The 20052-nt window shown below is 43.5% G+C and overlaps 3 protein-coding genes across 6 annotated transcripts in view; all 3 read right to left on the reverse strand.

The window, feature by feature from the left end:
* The window catches only part of LOC311101904 (uncharacterized protein), a 30073-nt gene extending 24608 nt beyond the window's left edge, over nucleotides 1-5465 (reverse strand). For 2 of the 4 annotated variants that reach the window (XM_084143140.1, XM_084143139.1), the window contains exon 1: nucleotides 1253-1774. In XM_084143140.1, the coding sequence (XP_083999266.1) occupies nucleotides 1253-1456 (204 nt within the window). In that variant the 5' untranslated portion in view covers nucleotides 1457-1774. Of the gene's footprint in view, nucleotides 1-1252; nucleotides 1775-4996 lie in introns of those variants that run through there. The other 2 variants (XM_084143141.1, XM_084143142.1) reach the window with 2 other exon arrangements.
* A 1039-nt stretch (nucleotides 5466-6504) lies between these two features.
* LOC311099827 (uncharacterized protein) lies at nucleotides 6505-9495 on the reverse strand (the record flags this gene model as incomplete). Its single annotated transcript, XM_084140568.1, has 3 exons — nucleotides 6505-7277; nucleotides 7380-7442; nucleotides 9309-9495. 3 exons carry the CDS (start codon nucleotides 9493-9495, stop codon nucleotides 6505-6507), a joined length of 1023 nt encoding a protein of 340 aa, XP_083996694.1.
* A 2723-nt stretch (nucleotides 9496-12218) lies between these two features.
* Nucleotides 12219-20011, reverse strand: LOC311105661 (transgelin-3-like). The gene is made up of 4 exons (XM_084147876.1): nucleotides 15640-20011; nucleotides 15225-15399; nucleotides 13443-13545; nucleotides 12219-13334 (listed from the first exon to the last, which is right to left on the reverse strand). The coding sequence occupies exons 1-4, from the start codon at nucleotides 15817-15819 to the stop codon at nucleotides 13193-13195; spliced, it is 600 nt and encodes a 199-aa protein (XP_084004002.1). The 5' UTR covers nucleotides 15820-20011; the 3' UTR covers nucleotides 12219-13192.
* Nucleotides 20012-20052: the final 41 nt, after the last annotated feature.

Raw genomic sequence — 20052 nt, forward strand, 5'->3', positions numbered from 1 at the left:
ACTCCCAGAGAGAGGAGGACTGGGGCTACACACACACACAAATACACTAAGACGGCCCACAATATATTGAAAAACATACACACATACTGTTGAAGACTGTGTAGACCTATACACACACACTGGGAAACCCTGCAGTAGGGGACAGGGAGGGAGGTGCACATTCTCTTGGTCATCAACTACCTTCTCTTTGGGTTGGTAAAGTCACAGACTTATGTAAGGGGTCATAAACCTGTAATCATTAGTAAACTCCAGCCCCCAATTCACCTACACAGAGCAGAGTCATGTCCTGCCCCGGGCCAGGCTCAGGCTAATTGGGCAGAAATATAAACGGAGAGTTAAACTAAATAGACGGCTAGACAGAGAATATTAAGGGAAAGGCACTTCTCTAGCAGTTCTCTCATTTGGTAGCTAAGCCATGGAACCCAGACAGAACCTCCCCAAAAGCATTAACACTGCCATGATTCTATGGTAAGCTGCTCAGCCTGCTCGTTTACATGTTGTCTGTTGTTATCTGAGTGATCGAATCTAGCAAGCCAGGTTTAACAGTGTCCTGACCAGAGAGACAAACACGTTCAGGGTAAATAACTGTTAACACACTACAACTTATTGAAATTGTGAAAGAATGAGAGAATTGTTTATCCCGTTTGTCCCTTCCATGTTAGCCACTCTGATACGCATGTAGGAGACCTTCCATGTTAGCCACTCTGATACGCATGTAGGAGACCTTCCATGTTAGCCACTCTGATACGCATGTAGGAGACCTTCCATGTTAGCCACTCTGATACGCATGCAGGAGACCTTCCATGTTAGCCACTCTGATACGCATGTAGGAGACCTTCCATGTTAGCCACTCTGATACGCATGTAGGAGACCTTCCATGTTAGCCACTCTGAGACGTACAGTTGAAGTTGGAAGTTTACATACACTTAGGTTGGAGTCATTACAACTAGTTTTTCACCCACTCCACAAATGTCTTGTTAACAAACTATAGTTTTGGCAAGTCGGTTAGGACATCTACTTTGTGCATGACACAAGTAATTTTTCCAACAATTGTTTACAGATTATTTCACTTATAATTCACTGTATCACAATTCCAGTGGGTCAGAAGTTTACATACACTAAGTTGACTGTGCCTTTAAACAGCTTGGAAAATTACAGAAAATTATGTCATGGCTTTAGAAGCTTCTGATAGGCTAATTGACATCATTTGAGTCAATTGGAGGTGTACCTGTGGATGTATTTCAAGGCCTACCTTCAAACTCAGTGCCTCTTTGCTTGATATCATGGAAAAATCAAAAGAAATCAGCCAAGACCTCAGATAAAGAATTGTAGACCTCCACAAGTCTGGTTCATCCTTGGGAGCAATTTCCGAACGCCTGAAGGTACCACGTTCATCTGTACAAACAATAGTACGCAAGTATAAACACCATGGGACCACGCAGCATGAAACAGACATAAGTGGACAGCACAAAGGGTGGTTCTGTGTGTGTGTGTGTGTGTGTGTGTGTGTGTGTGCGCGTGCGCGTGCGTGTAAAACTCACCAGTCTGTGGTCCAAAGAGAAGCTGAGTTTCTCTGAGGAAATGTTGAAGGAAACACGAATGGCTCCCATCACCAAGCCCCGTCCAGCATGTATCTGTGTGTATCTGTGTGTGTGTGTTCCTCTCCCAGGACTAATCAGATTAAGGGGCTTTACCAGTCTGTGCAGCACTGGTTTCATCTACGGCGCAGCCATTAAGACTACTAGTCAGCAACATACACTATGAGTTAGTCATACATTATAGTACTCTTAAGTCAGGGAAGCCTTACTAATAATAATAATAATAATAATAATAATAATAATAATAATATGCCATTTAGCAGACGCTTTTATCCAAAGCGACTTACAGTCATGCGTGCATATTTTTTTTTTTGTGTATGGGTGGTCCCGGATATCGAACCCACTACCTTAGCGTTCCAAGCGCCGTGCTCTACCAGCTGAGCTACAGAGGACCTTAGCACCACTCTACAGCTGCTGAAATCCCACTCTATAGACTCCAGATTATTGGAATGGATAACGTGATTATTCCGCTATATTGGTGGATCCATGTAAAATCACATGGAATTTAGAACCATGTGTGTTACTAGGCTATATAAAGTTGAATACTAACTATTATCACTGGATGCCATCTATACAAGGAATCTGATGGAATCTCTAGTTCACACAGAGAGAGAGCCTGCACAGTGTCAATAGTAGATTGATCTACTATTAGGTAGGGAAAGAGGAAGACAGAAGAATGCACTTTCCTCCCATCACATAGTCTAGTCTTTGTAACTGTTACACTGTCTCTAACTCATCTAGCCTATGCAACGGAACCGAACCTCATCTACATTCTGAGAAAGTGATTTCCAGAGATTGGGACCTGGCAGCCTTGTCTGTGTGCTTGTTCACAAGAATTCATTCTAAACCTGGTGCTGTTCAGATTCACTCATCTCTGAAGACATGCCAGGATGTCCTATTTCCCAGTTGTTTGGCATTTCAGGTGGCTAGTCTGACTAGCTCAGGCCGAGTCCTGTGTGTGAACAAGCAGTGGCCTACTCCTAGACATTCAGGATGTTGCAGATAGAAGTGACCTGTATAGAGCAGCTGACACGATAGCCTATTCTCTGTAGCAAAGTAGAATGTATATTTTATCTACACAATATAGCCTAGTTCTGTCTGAATGTTCTGTAACATTACACCCTCCTAACTAGGCACCTGTTGCGTGTTGCCAGCTTGTTGAAGTCTCATATCTCACAATGGCCCAGTTCCTCTTCTTTTTGTCCAATGACAGAGGGAATACAGAGAGACCGCGCCCCCCTTTGATTGTGGGAAGCCAGGTATTGCGAAGAGTGTCACCCACTTTCTCCGTCTCATTCATTCACGCACCAGATATATGTCTGTGGTCTGTCAGAAAGCCCTTAATGGGAAACCCAACACCAACCACAGCTAACACAGGACAAAACACTACTATGAACACTAGGACTTGTAGGAATGCTAAACACACAAATATCTGACCTAACAAGACACTAGCATTCTACAGATGTGGGCTACATACAAATAGCCTGCAGTAAAACGGGTCTGGGACACTGCACATATAGTTAGTGGGGGGTGAAGTTACTAACCCTTGAGGGGCCCGGGCAACCTCTTTCCAGGATGAGACAGAACCAGTTATAGCTGGGTATCAAATCAATCCCACTGATTGACCTTTGACATAAGCTTCTCTGAGAACAAGGACATTTATATGAGGCAAAGTTCAAACATAAGCACTCCATGTAACTGCCACTCCTGTGACTGGAGTGGAATTACAACTGTGTGAAACAGAAACAGTCTCCTATACCAGTGTAAATACACTGAACAAAAATATAAACACAACATGTAAAGTGTTGGTCTCATGTTTCATGAGCTGAAAAAAAGATCCCAGAAAATGTCCATACGCACAAAAAGCTTATTTCTCTCAAATTGTGTGCACAAATTTGTTTACATCCCTGTTAGTGAGCATTTTATCCTTTGTCAAGATAATCCATCCACCTGACAGGTGTGGCATATCAAGAACACAATGCCACAGATGTCTCAAGTTTTGAGGGAGCGTGCAATTAGCATGCTGACTGTAGGAATGTTCATCAGAGCTGTTGCCAGAGTATTTCATGTTGATTTCTCTACCATAAGCCGCCTCCAATGTTGTTTTAGAGAATTTGGCAGGACGTCCAACCAGCCTCACAACCGCAGACCACGTGTAACCACGCCAGCCGAGGACCTCCACATCCAGCTTCTTCACCTGTGGGATCGTCAGGGGGGTGCTGAGGAGTATTTCTGTCTGTAATAAAGCCCTTTTGTGGGGAAAAACTCATTCTGATTGGCTGGGCCTGGCTCCCCAGTGGGTGGGCCTATGCCCTCCCAGGTCCACCCATGGCTGTGCCCCTGCCAAGTCATGTGAAATCCCATAGATTAGGACCTAATTTATTTATTTCAATTGACTGGTTTCCTTATATGAACTGAAATTGTTGCATGTTGCCTATATATTATTGTTCAGTATATGTGGATACTTGAATACTGGAATGAAATAGCAAAGTTTGTGTGATATGTTCAGATATACTACTGAACAACAGAACATCTTGCTGACATTAAGTGTTTCCCCTGACACAGTATAGAACACTTGCCCGAATGTGCACCTGCACCTGGCGTTCCATCATCCATAGAGATAGAACTGTTCTGGTATTCCATCTCCCTGGTGTATGGGCGCGTGCTAGTTGGAATCCTACAAATATGTAATTCTCTGGAAAACAATCTACTACTCCTACAAATTCATACTAAAAAGTAAGTATAAGTATAACAGGGAATGTTTCAAAATGAAAAAGAGCTGGAGAATTAGATGGTAAAGGCGATTTTATAATAATAATAATAATAATAATAATAATATGCCATTTAGCAGACGCTTTTATCCAAAGCGACTTACAGTCATGCGTGCATACATTTTTTGTGTATGGGTGGTCCCGGGGATCGAACCCACTACCTTGGCGTTACAAGCGCCGTGCTCTACCAGCTGAGCCACAGAGGACCATTTTGTTCCTGTTCTTTCGCGTAAGCCAGCAAAACACCCCCGAGGAAAAAGTGCTTATTTATTTGTGTATTTAATTAACTTAGTTTCGGCATAAACCTCTTACTTCGTAGTTGACCGAGACCCCCACCCCTCAGCTCCCAAAGAATGGCATCCCCTACATCACTATAACAACCAGGGGAGTAATGCACTACAATAATCCCCCTCTTTTTCGTTAACGTTAAAGGAACAAACCAATGCTAGAACCCAAACAAATGTAATCAATATTGACTGTGAATGACACATTTGTATCCACAAAAAAAAAGTTTACCCGATCCACAAAAAAAAAGTTTACCCGTTTGATATTAGCCATACATTTGTTTATGACGCAACAAATTGATATTGCATTCATATGCAAGTTGGTTACGTTTGCTTAACTTACCCTTCTCATTGTCGTTGATGTTGTCCTGTGCCACCGGTATTTCTCATCAACAGAGCAGTAGCTATTTTTGTTGATTAAATAGCCATAATCGATAAACGCTTTACAAAAAGGGTTAGCAAGCTACTTGGAGGTCCAAATGTCTTTTGGGTCCTGCAATCGATGATTACACACGAAAACATGTCGGAAGTTGCGGGCTACTGCTGGATAAACTGGCTTGCAACATCTCGTGACAAATGGCTGTGGCACCTTGCAACATCTAACAGTAGGCTAGTTAGCTGGCTAGCTAACCGATAAGTTCTAAAATATTTACAAAACTGAAAGCTGGCTTGGTAAAAGGTTGCGGGCGACAAAACATCCAGCGTTGGTTATGCAAGTGAATAAATGGGAAAAGAGGGAGTCAATAACTAAAAAAGTTGTTCAAGCAACCTCAGAAATCCGTTGGTACTCATACTCAAGTGTGTGAGGTTGCTCGATTCTTTGCAGCTCGAGCTGTCGTTTCTGTGGGCAGCATCAGTACACTTGTTGGGGGTGGAGTTTGCGTTCGACCTTCACGGTTTCCACTAGTTACCACAGCCACGAAGTCAGAATAGGCTATATCCTACAAATTAATTAAAACAAAAATGAGCTTTTTGGTCTTCATTTAAGGTTAGGGTTAGGCATAAGGTTAGCAGTGTGGTTAGGATTAAATGTTTAAAATCACATTCATCACAATAATCACATCAAGACGAGAAATTGTAGAAATAGTTGGGGTTTATGACTTTGTGGTTGTGGTAACTAGTGACGACCCCACATTCACTCAAACTACGTTTTGCTAAAAAAAATTTGCGGTCTGACGGAAAGAGGACCACACCGCCAAAAGCCAATCACAGTTAACCAAAACGTGACCACGGCAGTGAAGCACGCCCATAGTAGGTTGCGCTTCATTGAAAAAAAACAGCCGTGGATTAATAAATGCGAGCTTCTTCTCTGACGTCATTTCTGGCACTGACATTTGGCATGCCTTTGAAAAAGTACAGGACCTTCCAGTTGTTTGTGGCATTGCAAAGCTCAGCCTGTTTCCTCATGCCTAAGTGTTTTCTATTCATGCCCGCACCCAGAAATTCATATCACATTACACCAGCTGATATATTCTTCAGAATTTTGTAGCCTACTACTTTGTACATAGGAGTAAATTAAAACACAGTGAACTGTTTACAGTGTATTGAAATCACACAAGATACAAGAACACTTACAGGCACAGTAAATATGTCATAGTTTGGTGAGTTATCAGAGGAGAGATGATCTTAAATGATAGGTGAAATCAGTTGTAGCATCAAAATATTACACACAATTGTTGTTTCGTTTATATTTGTATTTGATAACAAACCATTTAAACAATGCTTTTGTCATTGCCTAGAATTACTGTACACAATAGACTATTAAAGTCATATTAAAGTAATATGTAACAGTTGGTAATAAGGTATTGTAACTTTCCCACGTTACTTCACTGAGCCATGTGGACCTAACCCCTAATCTGCACCGAAGAGAAGGAACCCAGAGAAGGTTGTATCATCATCTTCATCAGCAAACAGCCCGTTGAAGAGCTCTCCTCCAGCCACCTGCAGCCACACCTTGTCCCCTTTCTCCAGATGCAGCACAGCTCCGCCTGCCGCCTGGTCCTCACTGCTCTGGTAGTTATCCATGGTGTGGATCACCTTCACTCCGTTCCTCACTAATGCTACTTTAACATTACGGGAGAACACAGTGATGTGGTAGGTGAAGTAGTAGGCCCCAGCCACAGCGCAGGTGAACCGTCCGGTCTGTGGGTCATAATGGTCCTGTCGGTTGTAGATCACCTTGTCGAACCTGATCGGTGCATTAGCCGGTGGGAGTTTGGTGTGTTCAGTTAAACCCACTGAGAACGCGCTTTTTGGGATGAAGAATGTGTCCCCCTTCTCTCCCTTCTCCCCTGTCTCGCCCAGATTCCCTCGCTCTCCACGGTAACCAATGTTGCCTTTGAACCCTGGGGGGCCGAGGTTCCCCTTCGGTCCTGGTCGGCCTGGGGGTCCCAAGGGCCCCTGGATGCCTCGGTCTCCCTGGAGCCCGATCTCCCCCTTCTGCCCTTCAGGTCCCAGAGGCCCCAAATCCCCTTTTGGCCCCTGGGTTCCCGGTAACCCGAGCTCCCCTTTCTGGCCCTTGAGGCCCATGGGCCCTGAGACTCCTTGGGGCCCCATCTTCCCTGGTGGCCCCTTCTCTCCATTCTCACCCCGTCTGCCCTTAATTCCTGCCAGGCCAGCTGTACCTGCAGATGCAAGGAGAAAGGAATTATGTTTATATTGCTTGTCAGAGAAAGCCAGTAGTGATAACTGTACAAAGTATTTTTCATTATAAAATGCAGTCTTACCCAGATCCCCTTTGTTTCCTATGGGGCCACTCTGTCCTGTTGGTCCAGTGACACCGATTTCACCTTTAATGAATAAAATGACCAAGAACTTTCAAGAACTCATCAGCATGGGACCAGAAAGGCTGGTTTCTATTGAGACCTTGCTATTTTTTTTATTTTTATTTTTATTTCACCTTTATTTAACCAGGTAAACCAGTTGAGAACAAGTTCTCATTTACAACTGCGACCTGGCCAAGATAAAGCAAAGCAGTGCGATAAAAACAACAACACAGAGTTACATATGGGGTAAAACAAAACAAAGTCAAAAATACAACAGAAATAAATATATATACAGTGTGTGCAAATGTAGCAAGTTATGGAGGTAAGGCAATAAATAGGCTATAGTGCAAAATAATTACAATTAGTATTAACACTGGAATGATAGATGTGCAAGAGATGATGTGCAAATAGAGATACTGGGGTACAAATGAGCAAAATAAATAACAATATAGGGATGAGGTAGTTGGGCGGGCTAATTTCAGATGGGCTGTGTACAGGTGCAGTGATCGGTAAGGTGCTCTGACAACTGATGCTTAAAGTTAGTGAGGGAGATAAGTGTCTCCAGCTTCAGAGATTTTTGCAATTTGTTCCAGTCATTGGCAGCAGAGAACTGGAAGGAATGGCGGCCAAAGGAGGTGTTGGCTTTGGGGATGACCAGTGAGATATACCTGCTGGAGCGCATACTACGGGTGGGTGTTGCTATGGTGACCAATGAGCTAAGATAAGGCGGGGATTTGCCTAGCAGTGATTTATAGATGGCCTGGAGCCAGTGGGTTTGGCGACGAATATGTAGTGAGGACGAGCCAACAAGAGCGTACAGGTCACAGTGGTGGGTAGTGTATGGGGCTTTGGAGACAAAACGGATGGCACTGTGATAGACTACATCCAATTTGCTGAGTAGAGTGTTGGAGGCTATTTTGTAAATGACATCGCCGAAGTCAAGGATCGGTAGGATAGTCAGTTTTAAGAGGGCATGTTTGGCAGCATGAGTGAAGGAGGCTTTGTTGCGAAATAGGAAACCGATTCTAGATTTAACTTTGGATTGGAGATTCTTAATGTGAGTCTGGAAGGAGAGTTTACAGTCTAACCAGACACCTAGATATTTGTAGTTGTCCACATACTCTAGGTCAGACCCGTCGAGAGTAGTGATTCTAGTCGGGTGGGCGGGTGCAAGCAGCGTTCGGTTGAAGAGCATGCATTTAGTTTTACTAGTGTTTAAGAGCAGTTGGAGGCTACTGAAGGAGTGTTGTATGGCATTGAAGCTCGTTTGGAGGTTTGTTAACACAGTGTCCAATGAAGGGCCAGATGTATACAAAATGGTGTCGTCTGCGTAGAGGTGGATCTGAGAGTCACCAGCAGCAAGAGCGACGTCATTGATATACACAGAGAAAAGAGTCGGCCCAATAATTGAACCCTGTGGCACCCCCATAGAGACTGCCATAGGTCCAGACAACAGGCCCTCCGATTTGACACATTGAACTCTATCAGAGAAGTAGTTGGTGAACCAGGCGAGGCAGTCATTTGAGAAACCAAGGCTATTTAGTCTGCCAATAAGAATGCGGTGGTTGACAGAGTCGAAAGCCTTGGCCAGGTCAATGAAAACGGCTGCACAGTACTGTCTATTATCGATCGCGGTTATAATATCGTTTAGGACCTTGAGCGTGGCTGAAGTGCACCCATGACCAGCTCGGAAACCGGATTGCATAGCGGAGAAGGTACGGTGGGATTCGAAATGGTCGGTGATCTGTTTGTTAACTTGGCTTTCAAAAACGTTTGAAAGGCAGGGCAGGATGGATATGGGTCTGTAACAGTTTGGATCTAGAGTGTCAGCCCCTTTGAAGAGGGGGATGACCGCGGCAAAACACTGAGGAGGTTGTGCCTTAGTCTTACCTCGGTCTCCCTTGTCACCTCTGAACCCGTCTCGTCCATCTCGGCCTGGCATTCCATTGTGGCCTGGGTCTCCTGGTATTCCTGGATGTCCACAAACACATCCGTTCTTCTTGGGTTCTTCCTGTGCTACGCATCTCACAGCCAGCAGGAGGAGCAAGAGAGAGACGCTGAGTTTGACCCACACCATTGTCCCTCAAGGGCCAACGCTTCACAGCAGTCCAATTGAGTATTCTCAGCACTTGATGCACAATACAGAAGAGGGTAATCCAGCTCAACACATGAAGTCCAATACACACTCACACACATATATATTCAGACACATGCATACAAACTGAGCGCAGGAGAATGAACACAGCTGAATGTTTGTAGAGCCAAGACACCGAAAAAGGCCACACAAACCTTACTAAGGACTTGAAAGCTGGTGACATCACCATGCCAACTGCCAAGCCAGGCATCCCATTGGTTCGACAAGGATAACGGCTATTTTAGGTTACTTATTCTGTCTATCCAGCCCTCTCCGTTCCACATCACCTGTCCCCTTCTAGAATATTCCCCATTCTCTGGCAGGGTAATGATCAGCTTGGACTGTGCTGAGCTTACAGTATATGTTACCATAGGGATGGTAGCAAGGCAACAAAATGGTGGTGTTTTGTGTTACTTTCCTGTAGTAGTACAGTGCCTTGCAAATGTATTCATCCCCCTTGGCGTTTTTCCTATTTTGTTGCATTACAACCTGTAATTTAAATGGATTTTTATGTGGATTTCATGTAATGGATATACACAAAATAGTCCAAATTGGTGAAGTGAAATGAAAAAAAGAACTTGTTTCAAAACATTCTACAAAATAAATAACGGAAAAGTGGTGCCTGCATATGTATTCACCCCCTTTTCTATGAAACCCCTAAATAAGATCTGGTGCAACCAATTACCTTCAGAAGTCGCATAATTAGTTAAATAAAGTCCAACTGTGTGCAATCTAAGTGTCACATGATCTCAGTATATATACACCTGTTCTGAAAGGCCCCAGTGTCTGCAACACCACTAAGCAAGGGGCACCACCAAGAAAGCGGCACCATGAAGACCAAGGAGCTCTCCAAGCAGGTCAAGGACAAAGTTGTGGAGAAGTACAGATCAGGGTTGGGTTATAAAAAAATATCTGAAACTTTGAACATCCCACAGAGCACCATTAAATCCATTATAAAAAAAATTGAAAGAATATGGCACCACAACAAACCTGCCAAGAGAGGGCCGCCCACCAAAAGTCACGGACCAGGCAAGGAGGGCATTAATCAGAGAGGCAACAAAGAGACCAAAGATAACCCTGAAGGAGCTGCAAAGCTCCACAGCGGAGATTGGAGTATCTGTCCATAGGACCACTTTAAGCCGTACACTCCACAGAGCTGGGCTTTACGGAAGAGTGGCCAGAAAAAAGCCATTGCTTAAAGAAAAAAATAAGGCATGTGGGAGACTCCCCAAACATATGGAAGAAGGTACTCTGGTCAGATGAGACTAAAATTGAGCTATTTGGCCATCAAGGAAAATGCTATGTCTGGCGCAAACCCATCACCTCTCATCACCCCGAGAACACCATCCCCACAGTGAAGCGTGGTGGTGGCAGCATCATGCTGTTGGGATGTTTTTCATTGGCAGGGACTGGGAAACTGGTCAGAATTGAAGGAATGATGGATGGCGCTAAATACAGGGAAATTCTTGAGGGAAACCTGTTTCAGTCTTCCAGAGATTTGAGACTGGGACGGAGGTTCACCTTCCAGCAGGACAAGACCCTAAGCATACTGCTAAAGCAACACTCGAGTGGTTTAAGGGGAAACATTGAAATGTCTTGGAATGGCATAGTCAAAGCCCAGACCTCAATCCAATTGAGAATCTGTGGTATGACTTAAAGATTGCTGTACACCAGCGGAACCCATCCAACTTGAAGGAGCTGGAGCAGTTTTGCCTTGAAGAATGGGCAAAAATCCCAGTGGCTAGATGTGCCAATCTTATAGAGACATACCCCAAGAGACTTGCAGCTGTAATTGCTGCAAAAGGTGGCTCTACAAAGTATTGACTTTGGGGGGGTGAATGTTTCTTGTTTCACAAGAAAAAATATTTTGTATCTTCAAAGTGGTAGGAATGTTGTGTAAATCAAATGATACAAACCCCCCCAAAATCCATTTTAATTCCAGGTTGTAAGGCAACAAAATAGGAAAAATGCCAAGGGGGGGGTGAATCCTTTCGCAAGCCACTGTACATGCAGGATTTCAATCCTGGCCTGTATGATGGCTGTCTAGCTCCTCCCGAATGAGGTCCTAAAACTAAAAGGTGAAGGGGGTATCAGGGATAAAGAGTAAGATGAATGTCAGATGCCTAATTTTTCATCAGTGATTTCTTTTGAATGTCAATGTATGATAAAATGTCCCTTAGTTAGCGGCTGAAATCATTAGCAACAGAACACAAGACAAGGGACACTCCGGATGGGGAGATGTTAACACATGCGTGTTTGTCTTCTGCATCTGAAACATAAACAGCGCATTGTTGTTAAACGCTTGACCCCATAAATTACACCATTGCCATAAACTCTGACCTTTCCGGTTAGTGTTCTAGAACCTACACAGCCATCCCTAACCCCAACGGAATGCCTAGGAGGAGTGTTTGTTTTAAGCAACATTATCTTCACAGATAGCATTCCTTAGAAGTCTGGTACATCTCTTATGATGGAAATCCATTGGAAAAGATATTATCCAACCAAATATAAAGATGTTCAAGAGCAATGACTTTAGTATATTTCACAGATTAGAAAAAGAATAGAAGCAATATCAGGCCAGGAACAGAATGATCCCAGTGTCACTTTCATACAAGGTGGCTCTTTAACAATCATGGGATTGGCTCAAACACACATGGACACATAGATGTACGTTACATACATTATAATTATACATATGTTATAAATCAAATCAAATCAAATGTATTGGTCACATACACATGGTTAACAGATGTTATTGCAAGTGTAGAGAAATGCTTGTGCTTCTAGTTCCGCACAGAACGTTAGTAAAAAAAAACTGAACTGAGTTTAGGCCTATGAATTCCTCTGCATTAGGGTGGGTTACATTTCTTATACAAGGCATAGTTTAAGGTCCCTTTACTGTATTAACCAGGAACAACGTGATGGTCATTTGGTTACAGAAGTTACTGCAAAGTCTTCACATGTTCACACAAGACAGCAGAGGCATCATCGCTCATTGATTCCATTCGGTTATACATGAAACATCATGAGGTAAAGCAAACCCTCCATGACCATACAATGACTCGGACACATCTACTGTACAAACAAACAAACAAAGAGTTAAATAATTTAAATATGTAACATGCTATAATGTTGTCTTGCTGTTATATTTGGTAGTAGTGTAAAATACTATTTGCTTGTTTTGTAGAAGGACGACTCCAATATTGGGTTCTCTGTATCGACTGAATTACTAAGACTTCATCCACTGAAGGGAATGGCTAGCAGGACCATATGGATGGAGAGAGCAGGACCAAGGAGGACTGGAGAGCGGGGATGGGGTAAGCAGAAACCACTGACGTCTGTAGGAATCATGGTGTGGTTGGGGTATAAGGAACACTGTTTGGGTTGGGGGCGAACAGTAGAAATGTGTGTGTGTGTGTATATGTGTGTGAATGTGTATGTGTATGTATGTGTATGTGTGTGTGTGTGTTTGTGTGTGTGAGAGAATGGCTTGTGCTGCTGGGGAAGGGGGAAAAGTGGTTGGGTCATTTCATGAGGTTCAGGAGGTGTGGTGGAGCTCTCTTCTGGAGGTCCAGTAACTGGAGTACACCACCAGGCTGAGGGAGTGGCTAGCAGCTGGCTGAGCGGCTGGCTGGTGTCTCTACATGATCTGTCGGTGCGATCCGTAGCCCGTCATGCCGGACTGAGAGGCCCCGCGGTTGCTGCCCATCTGTAGACCAATCAGACTCTGGCCCTGACGAAGCTGGTCCTCAGAGAACTCCCGCCGGTAACCCTGAGCTTTCCTACACAGACCAGGACAGACAGGAGAGTTGAGATGTAGAACACTCACACAACATTCAGATAACACTTTCACAGAGTTTCCCAATTAAGGGGTCGTGGCCAGTCCTTACCTGTGGAACCAGTCTCGGTCGCCACGGTAATGTCCGTCGTCCTTGGTGAGGGCAACACTTCCTAGGGCCATCAGGGTTCTCTGCACCGCGGCCATGTCCTGCCCTGTAACCATAACAGAACAGAACCTCACAAACACTGGACCCCATCCAGACAGCAAAGAACAGGCAGGGTATCAAATAGGCAAACAGGTTCCAAATAAAACTAACTACAAACAGAGCTACCTCTTGAGTAATGTGTCAAAAAATATTTGAAATGTTTCCATGGGAGTATGTATGACCTGTATAGATGACTATAACAGTGGTGTGTATTCATGGATGCCAAGATATGCCAGGATTCACCAAATAATTGACCAAGAAAAAAATATATAATATATATTTTGTCTCTCTGTGTTTAATAATTTTCCTTCAATTCACAAGAGGTTGAATGTATCTCACTGGAGAAAGCATCCGAGCGAGAGAAACAGCGCCCCTCTGTCTCTGTATGTGTAACCCATCTATCTGATGCTGTCTGGTCAAAAAGAGTATGATATTGTTGCCGCCCGTAGCATTGAATGCAAGGGAAGACAGCGAGAATTTGGCCTCCCTTGATAAAAAATGTATACAATATTAGCCAATTAGCGTTGAGTTAAACTGAGTGAGCTCAACTGTGCATGGTCCTGGCGCACCCCCCCCCAAAAAAAGTGTCAAGGGAAGCCAGTTTTGGATTTGACTTCACACCAATCACATCAAAAGCTAAAACATCATTTTAGCCATGGATGGAGACAGGGATTTGGACTTGTGGTTTTACTTAATTCTCCGTACTGGCCAATGATTATAATGCGATTCTGATCCAACCATCAATGTATACATTGTGCCCCTGGCCTGAGAAAATGGAAGTTCAATATGTAGCTAGATGTAGTAGGCTAATGTTAACTAGCTGGCTAATCGTTGCCCATGAACGGAAGTTAGGCTAGTGAGCAAGCATTTTAGTCAGGTAGCCAAGGACAACAAAAACTAAAAGCGTGTACTATATGACAGAGTGATAGGTTGTATTGGCAACATGAAAGAGAGGAGGATGGCATTTGCATTTCTCTACAAGTAGGGTGAGTCAACGTGTTTTTTCTACGCATGCACGAGCACACACACACAGAAATCAGTCCCATGGACAGCCACATGATATTTAGCTTATGTTGATTGGACTAAATCGGTTTTGGTATCTTTTAGTTGTCACTGTTTTAGACTAAGTATAGGTGATTTGATGATGTTGAAATGTTGAAGTTGAAATGGTGCTGGAATAGTGGAGGCAGCCCCTGTTTTCTTTGCGACTTGCTGTAACTCTGGTGTTTAGTAGTCCGAAAATGTTGGAAACATTAAGTTGATTGACCATGCAGTAGGTCATGTAACTGTTTGTTTTTTTACATGCAATATGCTTCGTGGACTTCACCGACTGATGTTGCTCTCCGGTTTTGTGATGAAACAAAAGGTGTGGTTGAATTTATTCTGCCACTGTGTCTTCTTATTGTCTCTGCCTTTAGGCCTATATATTATGGTGGTAAGGCATATGAACTAACAGGTTATAGAGCAAACAACACAATCATCTGGCTTGGCTTCCCCAGTGGTTTTACCCATGCACCGCTACTGGACTATAAAGACTCTTGTAAATTCAATGTGAGTATTGATGGTAATGTACAGGCAGACAGCTCAGCAGAGACACGAGTGTGTGACTCGGCGTCATTGGAGAAGCATGTCAATGTCACATGGATTTATGGAGACTTTATATGTGCCAGTGAACGTGCAGCCCACCTTCCCACAGGTCCACGGTCTGGAAGATGTCTGTGGTCATTACTCCGTAGACCTCGGCAGCCTGCAAGAACTGGGAGATCTTCTCCATCTGCTTAAAGGCCATCTGGGTCTCCAGAATCTTCTTGATGGGCTCATTACCACGCGGGTACAGGCTATTGATGAGCCTACACAGAATCTACAGGGAGGAGGAGGAGGAAGAGGGAGGAAGAAGAATACAGATACATGGATAAAGAAGAGAAGTAGAGAGGGAGAAAGGAAGAGATTGATCAATGAAAAGAGAGAGAGACAAAGAAAAAGGCAGAGGACATAAATTGGTGTCATTGTTAGCTTATATAAGCGGTCGTTCTATATCACTGACTGCGGTCCAGTCAATCAGTTAATCTTATTGAGCTTGTTCATTCTCATTCAGACTCACTGTTCCATCCATCAGCCAGGTCTGGAAGTTCTGTCTGCCTGGCTGTGGTCTCTCCAGGTTCCCTCCACACTGAGCTACGATCCAGTCCAGCAGCCGGGCCTCCAGCTCCAGATCATACTTCAGCTCTATCTTCTCCTGCACCTCCTTGCTCAGCCCGTAGCTGGGTCCCCTGTTAGCCATGGCTCCTCCTGTCCTGCTCACTCAGACAGACAGACAGACAGACAGACAGACAGACAGACAGACACAGGCCAGACAGACACCCACGGACCAGTAGTCTGCAGCTCCACTGACCAACACCCTGGAGCAGTCACAGCACTGGCAGCCTACACCCGCTACAGAAAGGCAATACATCATGTAGAAAACTGAACGTTATCAAGCACTGTTAAAGCAATGCTACTGTATTAACATCCAATTCCTGACATCAGAACATTAACTAATGCAAAGTAGTCACATTGTTAATTGTGCATTATAAGGGACAACATATATATATTTTTCTATGATTAGCTACATCACCTGTTTACTTGATTTCCTTTTCTTTCCTCACACCCTATCCTCTGCTTTCTCCCTAATGGCACCTGTGTCCCTTACAGCACAGACACATCCCCCAGAGACCCAGAACCAGAGCTCTACAGGAATGGGTGTGGTCCTTGGCAACAGTCCTGGGCACATTCTAATGAGGTAGCCTATGGTATCCTAGACTGTGTGCGTGTTGAGCATAACATCGAAAAGAAATCGCATTGCATTGATTATGTAGCCTACCATGAATTAGAAAAAATAGTTACTTTTTTCACAATACAAAAAAAGAAAAATTAGAAATTAGCAAATCGGATTATGAATTTGAATCATGTACTTTCTAGGAAATGTATAAGATTTGTCTCAAAGCCTAACGCAAGTTTTCCGAATATCTCATAGGCAATTGAATAAACTAGCAGTGCCGTTTAATTATTAATGCACACAACAACAAAAATCATGCGCTGATAAAAAAAAAAAATGGACGAATATAAACTCCGGGCACACTTACTAGAAAAAAGAGGAGAGAAAGTCCTTTTCGTCTGGTAGCTGCCGTGCCGTTAATTCCGCTGAGCTGGTCAGCGCAGAGGATGCTGAACTGTATCCAGTGGCGGCGGCGCGTGCGTGGGCGAGGCTCTGGACACAGTGTCCGGGAGTGGCACGCCACGGGTTTTATATGTGCGGGCAACACGAGGAGGATCCCTCGAGATCTCTGATTAAGAATGCAACAGGCCAGCAGATAGAAGAGGAGAAGGCGAGGTGAGCCCACGCCCAGCTTTAAGGCTATGTGGACTGACCATCATTATCATCACGCCCAGTGCCGATTTTAGCATGTAAATCTTGGTGGGTCAAACTCCCCCAGTTTTTTTTATAGATGCATGCCAGCAAAGCCACTACACTACACAACACTAACCAATACATTAATTGGACTTTAACGTGACAAACGGTGACCACAAACTGTTATTAAAGTCTACATAAAACTGTCCCAACACATTACCACTGTTACACCTGGCTATCAGCAGAGCCTTGTCTGGCAGCAAAACAGTTCATTCAGCCTCATTTACAGCCTTTTATAAAAACATAGCTGCTACGGCTGACTTGCTTAAACAAATGTGGTTTCTACTGACAATTGATATTTACAAACTATGGCATAACGGGATGACGAGCAGATAAGAGGCAATCCGTAATTTCGATGAAGATATTAATGAGCGCGCTAGGACAGACATAGTCAAAATAACAATTTGTTCAGCACTTTTGAAATGTACTGCAACAGAATTCAGAACATGGGCCGTTCTAACAGTATTCTCCCTGTACACCAAGTCAGAACCGTTGGATAAATAAAGGGGGCATATAAGCAGACAATGAAAGCTCTTACAATATTCGATGATGACATTTCTCTAAAACAGGCTATAGGCTGTGTGTGCACCACCAAGTCAGAACAGTAGGCTAAATTATGAGGGGAAAAGGGACCAACTTATTAGGGTGAGGCACACGGGCTACTAACAGCTTACTAAGCAACATACACTTGGTAGTACTTTCTTAGCTACAGTATATGTATCTCCCTGGCATATTACATCATTTATGCAGCAGCATACAATACATTTTTGGACATTTTTGGATTTTGTCATCAAAGTCTGGCATTCTCTGGATTTATGGTGCTTTCAAGACAACTGGAAACTCTAAAAAACACAAGGTTGAATCATGATGTTAGTGATCTTCAGGTTGGAGCTCTAGAAAGAGGCCAGAATTCCAGACTTGGAATTCTGAGTTGGATGACCATTCAAAACATATTTTCCCAGTCGGAGCTCGTTTTTCTCAGAGTTCCCAGTTGTCTTCAACTCACTGAAAGTCTGAGATTTCCCAGTTGTTTTGAAAGCGGCAGAAGTCATGCTGGATTGATAGCATGGCCAATGTTGAATGTTTATCATTTTAAGCATGGAAAAGAGACCCTTAAACCCAGACTTGGACCACACATCCACTCCACTGAATAGCAGGCTAGTGATTGCTTTGCAATGCTTGCAGTTAGCCACTGACTACTTCCAAACCCCTCATTGTTGAATTTGCGATTTCCAACTTGTTGTGTAATGTTTATGTCCAATGAGCACTGATACGTTTTATCTATAATTTCTCTTCATATGACAAGGATTGAAAAGGATTTGCCAGTAGATTGTCAACTTGATTCATGATGATGACTGCTAGCTTGCTAGCTAAGATTTTTGAAGCTACTGTAGATATAAGCTATTGTAGATATAACGTGATTTGACTTCATTTTATCTGTGGCCAATGACCTTGAGCCTTCTTGGATGGGCACCTCTAATGTAACTATGGCAGCACCCAAGGGGCTTGAATTTGAGCTCTCCCTGTAGATTTTGCTGTGACGTAGTGTCCCCATGAGTGACAGAACACTGAGTCAATCACGGCGCAACTAGAGAACATTACCAACCCCTTCGCTCCGTATCTTCCGCTGGCTGCCCCACCACCACAGAAAGCACTGAGCTAGGCTGAAACACCTGCATTTTGGAGCCGCCTTACTCAAGAAAGCAAAAAAGGAGACCATTGAGTTAATAAAGCCGCATACAAACATGATTTTTTTATTTTACATTGTTTGCAAACTGATATGTGACACGTATTAATGCCAAAATAACATGGCAAACTTTTTATTTTTATTTAGTTATATATAGTTATATTTTTTGCTAAACAGGTGGGGCTCTGCCCCATCTGCCCTGAACGACGGGTCGCCACTTATCATGCCCATGGACGAGATCTAAAAGGCACATGACATAAAAGTGTTTAGTACTCTCACACCGGATGGAGCCCAGACTCACAATTTATAGAACCAGATAAATAAAACCATGTTTTCACCTTTAACATCATGCCAACCTTAAATGTATCTGCAGATTTGGAAGGCACAGAACAGCCCATTAGTGTCTGACTTGCAGCTTGTCTCTCAATTTCAATAATGAGAGCCATTGCTCTGCTTTAATTGGGTTAGAGTTATAGAGGTGGATGCCAGATAGATCTGGAAAGAGGGTCTGGGTGCTGTGAAGGCTACAGTACTGAAATGACAACATGCATCACAAGCTGGAAAAAGTATCCAGAAAGTGTTGAAATACGGGAAATAGAGATGATTTTCCAGAATGTCCGATAAGCTTTTGAATCCTATCATCATCGCAATACTGTACCATTTGACTGTCAGGCTAAAATAAATTCAGGAGTATTCTCACCATCACTGTATCTGAGTGTATGCACTTCCAGTCCTTGTCATTAGGATATATGGTCTAGCACTACATATTAGTAAATTCCTCACCAGTAATGTACATACATAACTCAGGCGTTTTGTTTTACACCCCGATGCGTGCTCATGTTTAAGTTTAAGTGTGATGCGGAGGTGACTGATTGCATACCTTCTGTCGAAGAGTGAAAGGTTAGAGCAGCAGTTAAGGGATCAGAGAGAGATAGTTACTGTGTCTGCTGCAGCAGGACTGGCTTTCTGCCCCATTGAACACAGTCCAATGACCAACCACGTGTTAATCAACAGCCCAGTGGCTCAGACAGGGCGGGGCGTTTCACTACAACAGACCCATGGAGATGGGGGGTGGATGTACAGTAGATTATGAAAATAAATCAAACAAGGCGATCTTTAAGTGATCTTCGGTGGTTATTTTAACATTCTATGGGACCTCTGGGATGTGGTGCTCGTAAATATAACCTTTAACCTTATGTTTCCTCTTGACTTTTCTTTAGCTATTTTGAGATACAGTGTACGGTCATTTTGGTAGGTATGGCATGGACACAGTGTGGAAATACAGTTTAGACCGGTCACCACACTATTTCAGTGCTTCTGCGTAGGAGGCAGTTTGATGGAGCATGTTGTTTGTGTGTATTCTACCTGTGGGTGCTGCG

Source organism: Coregonus lavaretus (assembly GCF_964263955.1).
Source record: "Coregonus lavaretus genome assembly, chromosome: 2".
NCBI classification, from domain to species: Eukaryota; Metazoa; Chordata; class Actinopteri; order Salmoniformes; family Salmonidae; genus Coregonus; species Coregonus lavaretus.

What these genes read in the sequence shown, in the direction of transcription:
- LOC311105661 (XM_084147876.1), bottom strand. Translation starts at nt 15,819, where the DNA reads ATGGCTAACAGGGGACCCAGCTACGGGCTGAGCAAGGAGGTGCAGGAG. An exon ending in CCTGGCTGATGGATGGAACA is followed by an intron (nt 15,400 to 15,639) that starts GTGAGTCTGAAT and finishes TCCTCCCTGTAG; the next exon opens with ATTCTGTGTAGGCTCATCAA. An exon ending in GACCGAGACTGGTTCCACAG is followed by an intron (nt 13,335 to 13,442) that starts GTAAGGACTGGC and finishes TGGTCTGTGTAG; the next exon opens with GAAAGCTCAGGGTTACCGGC.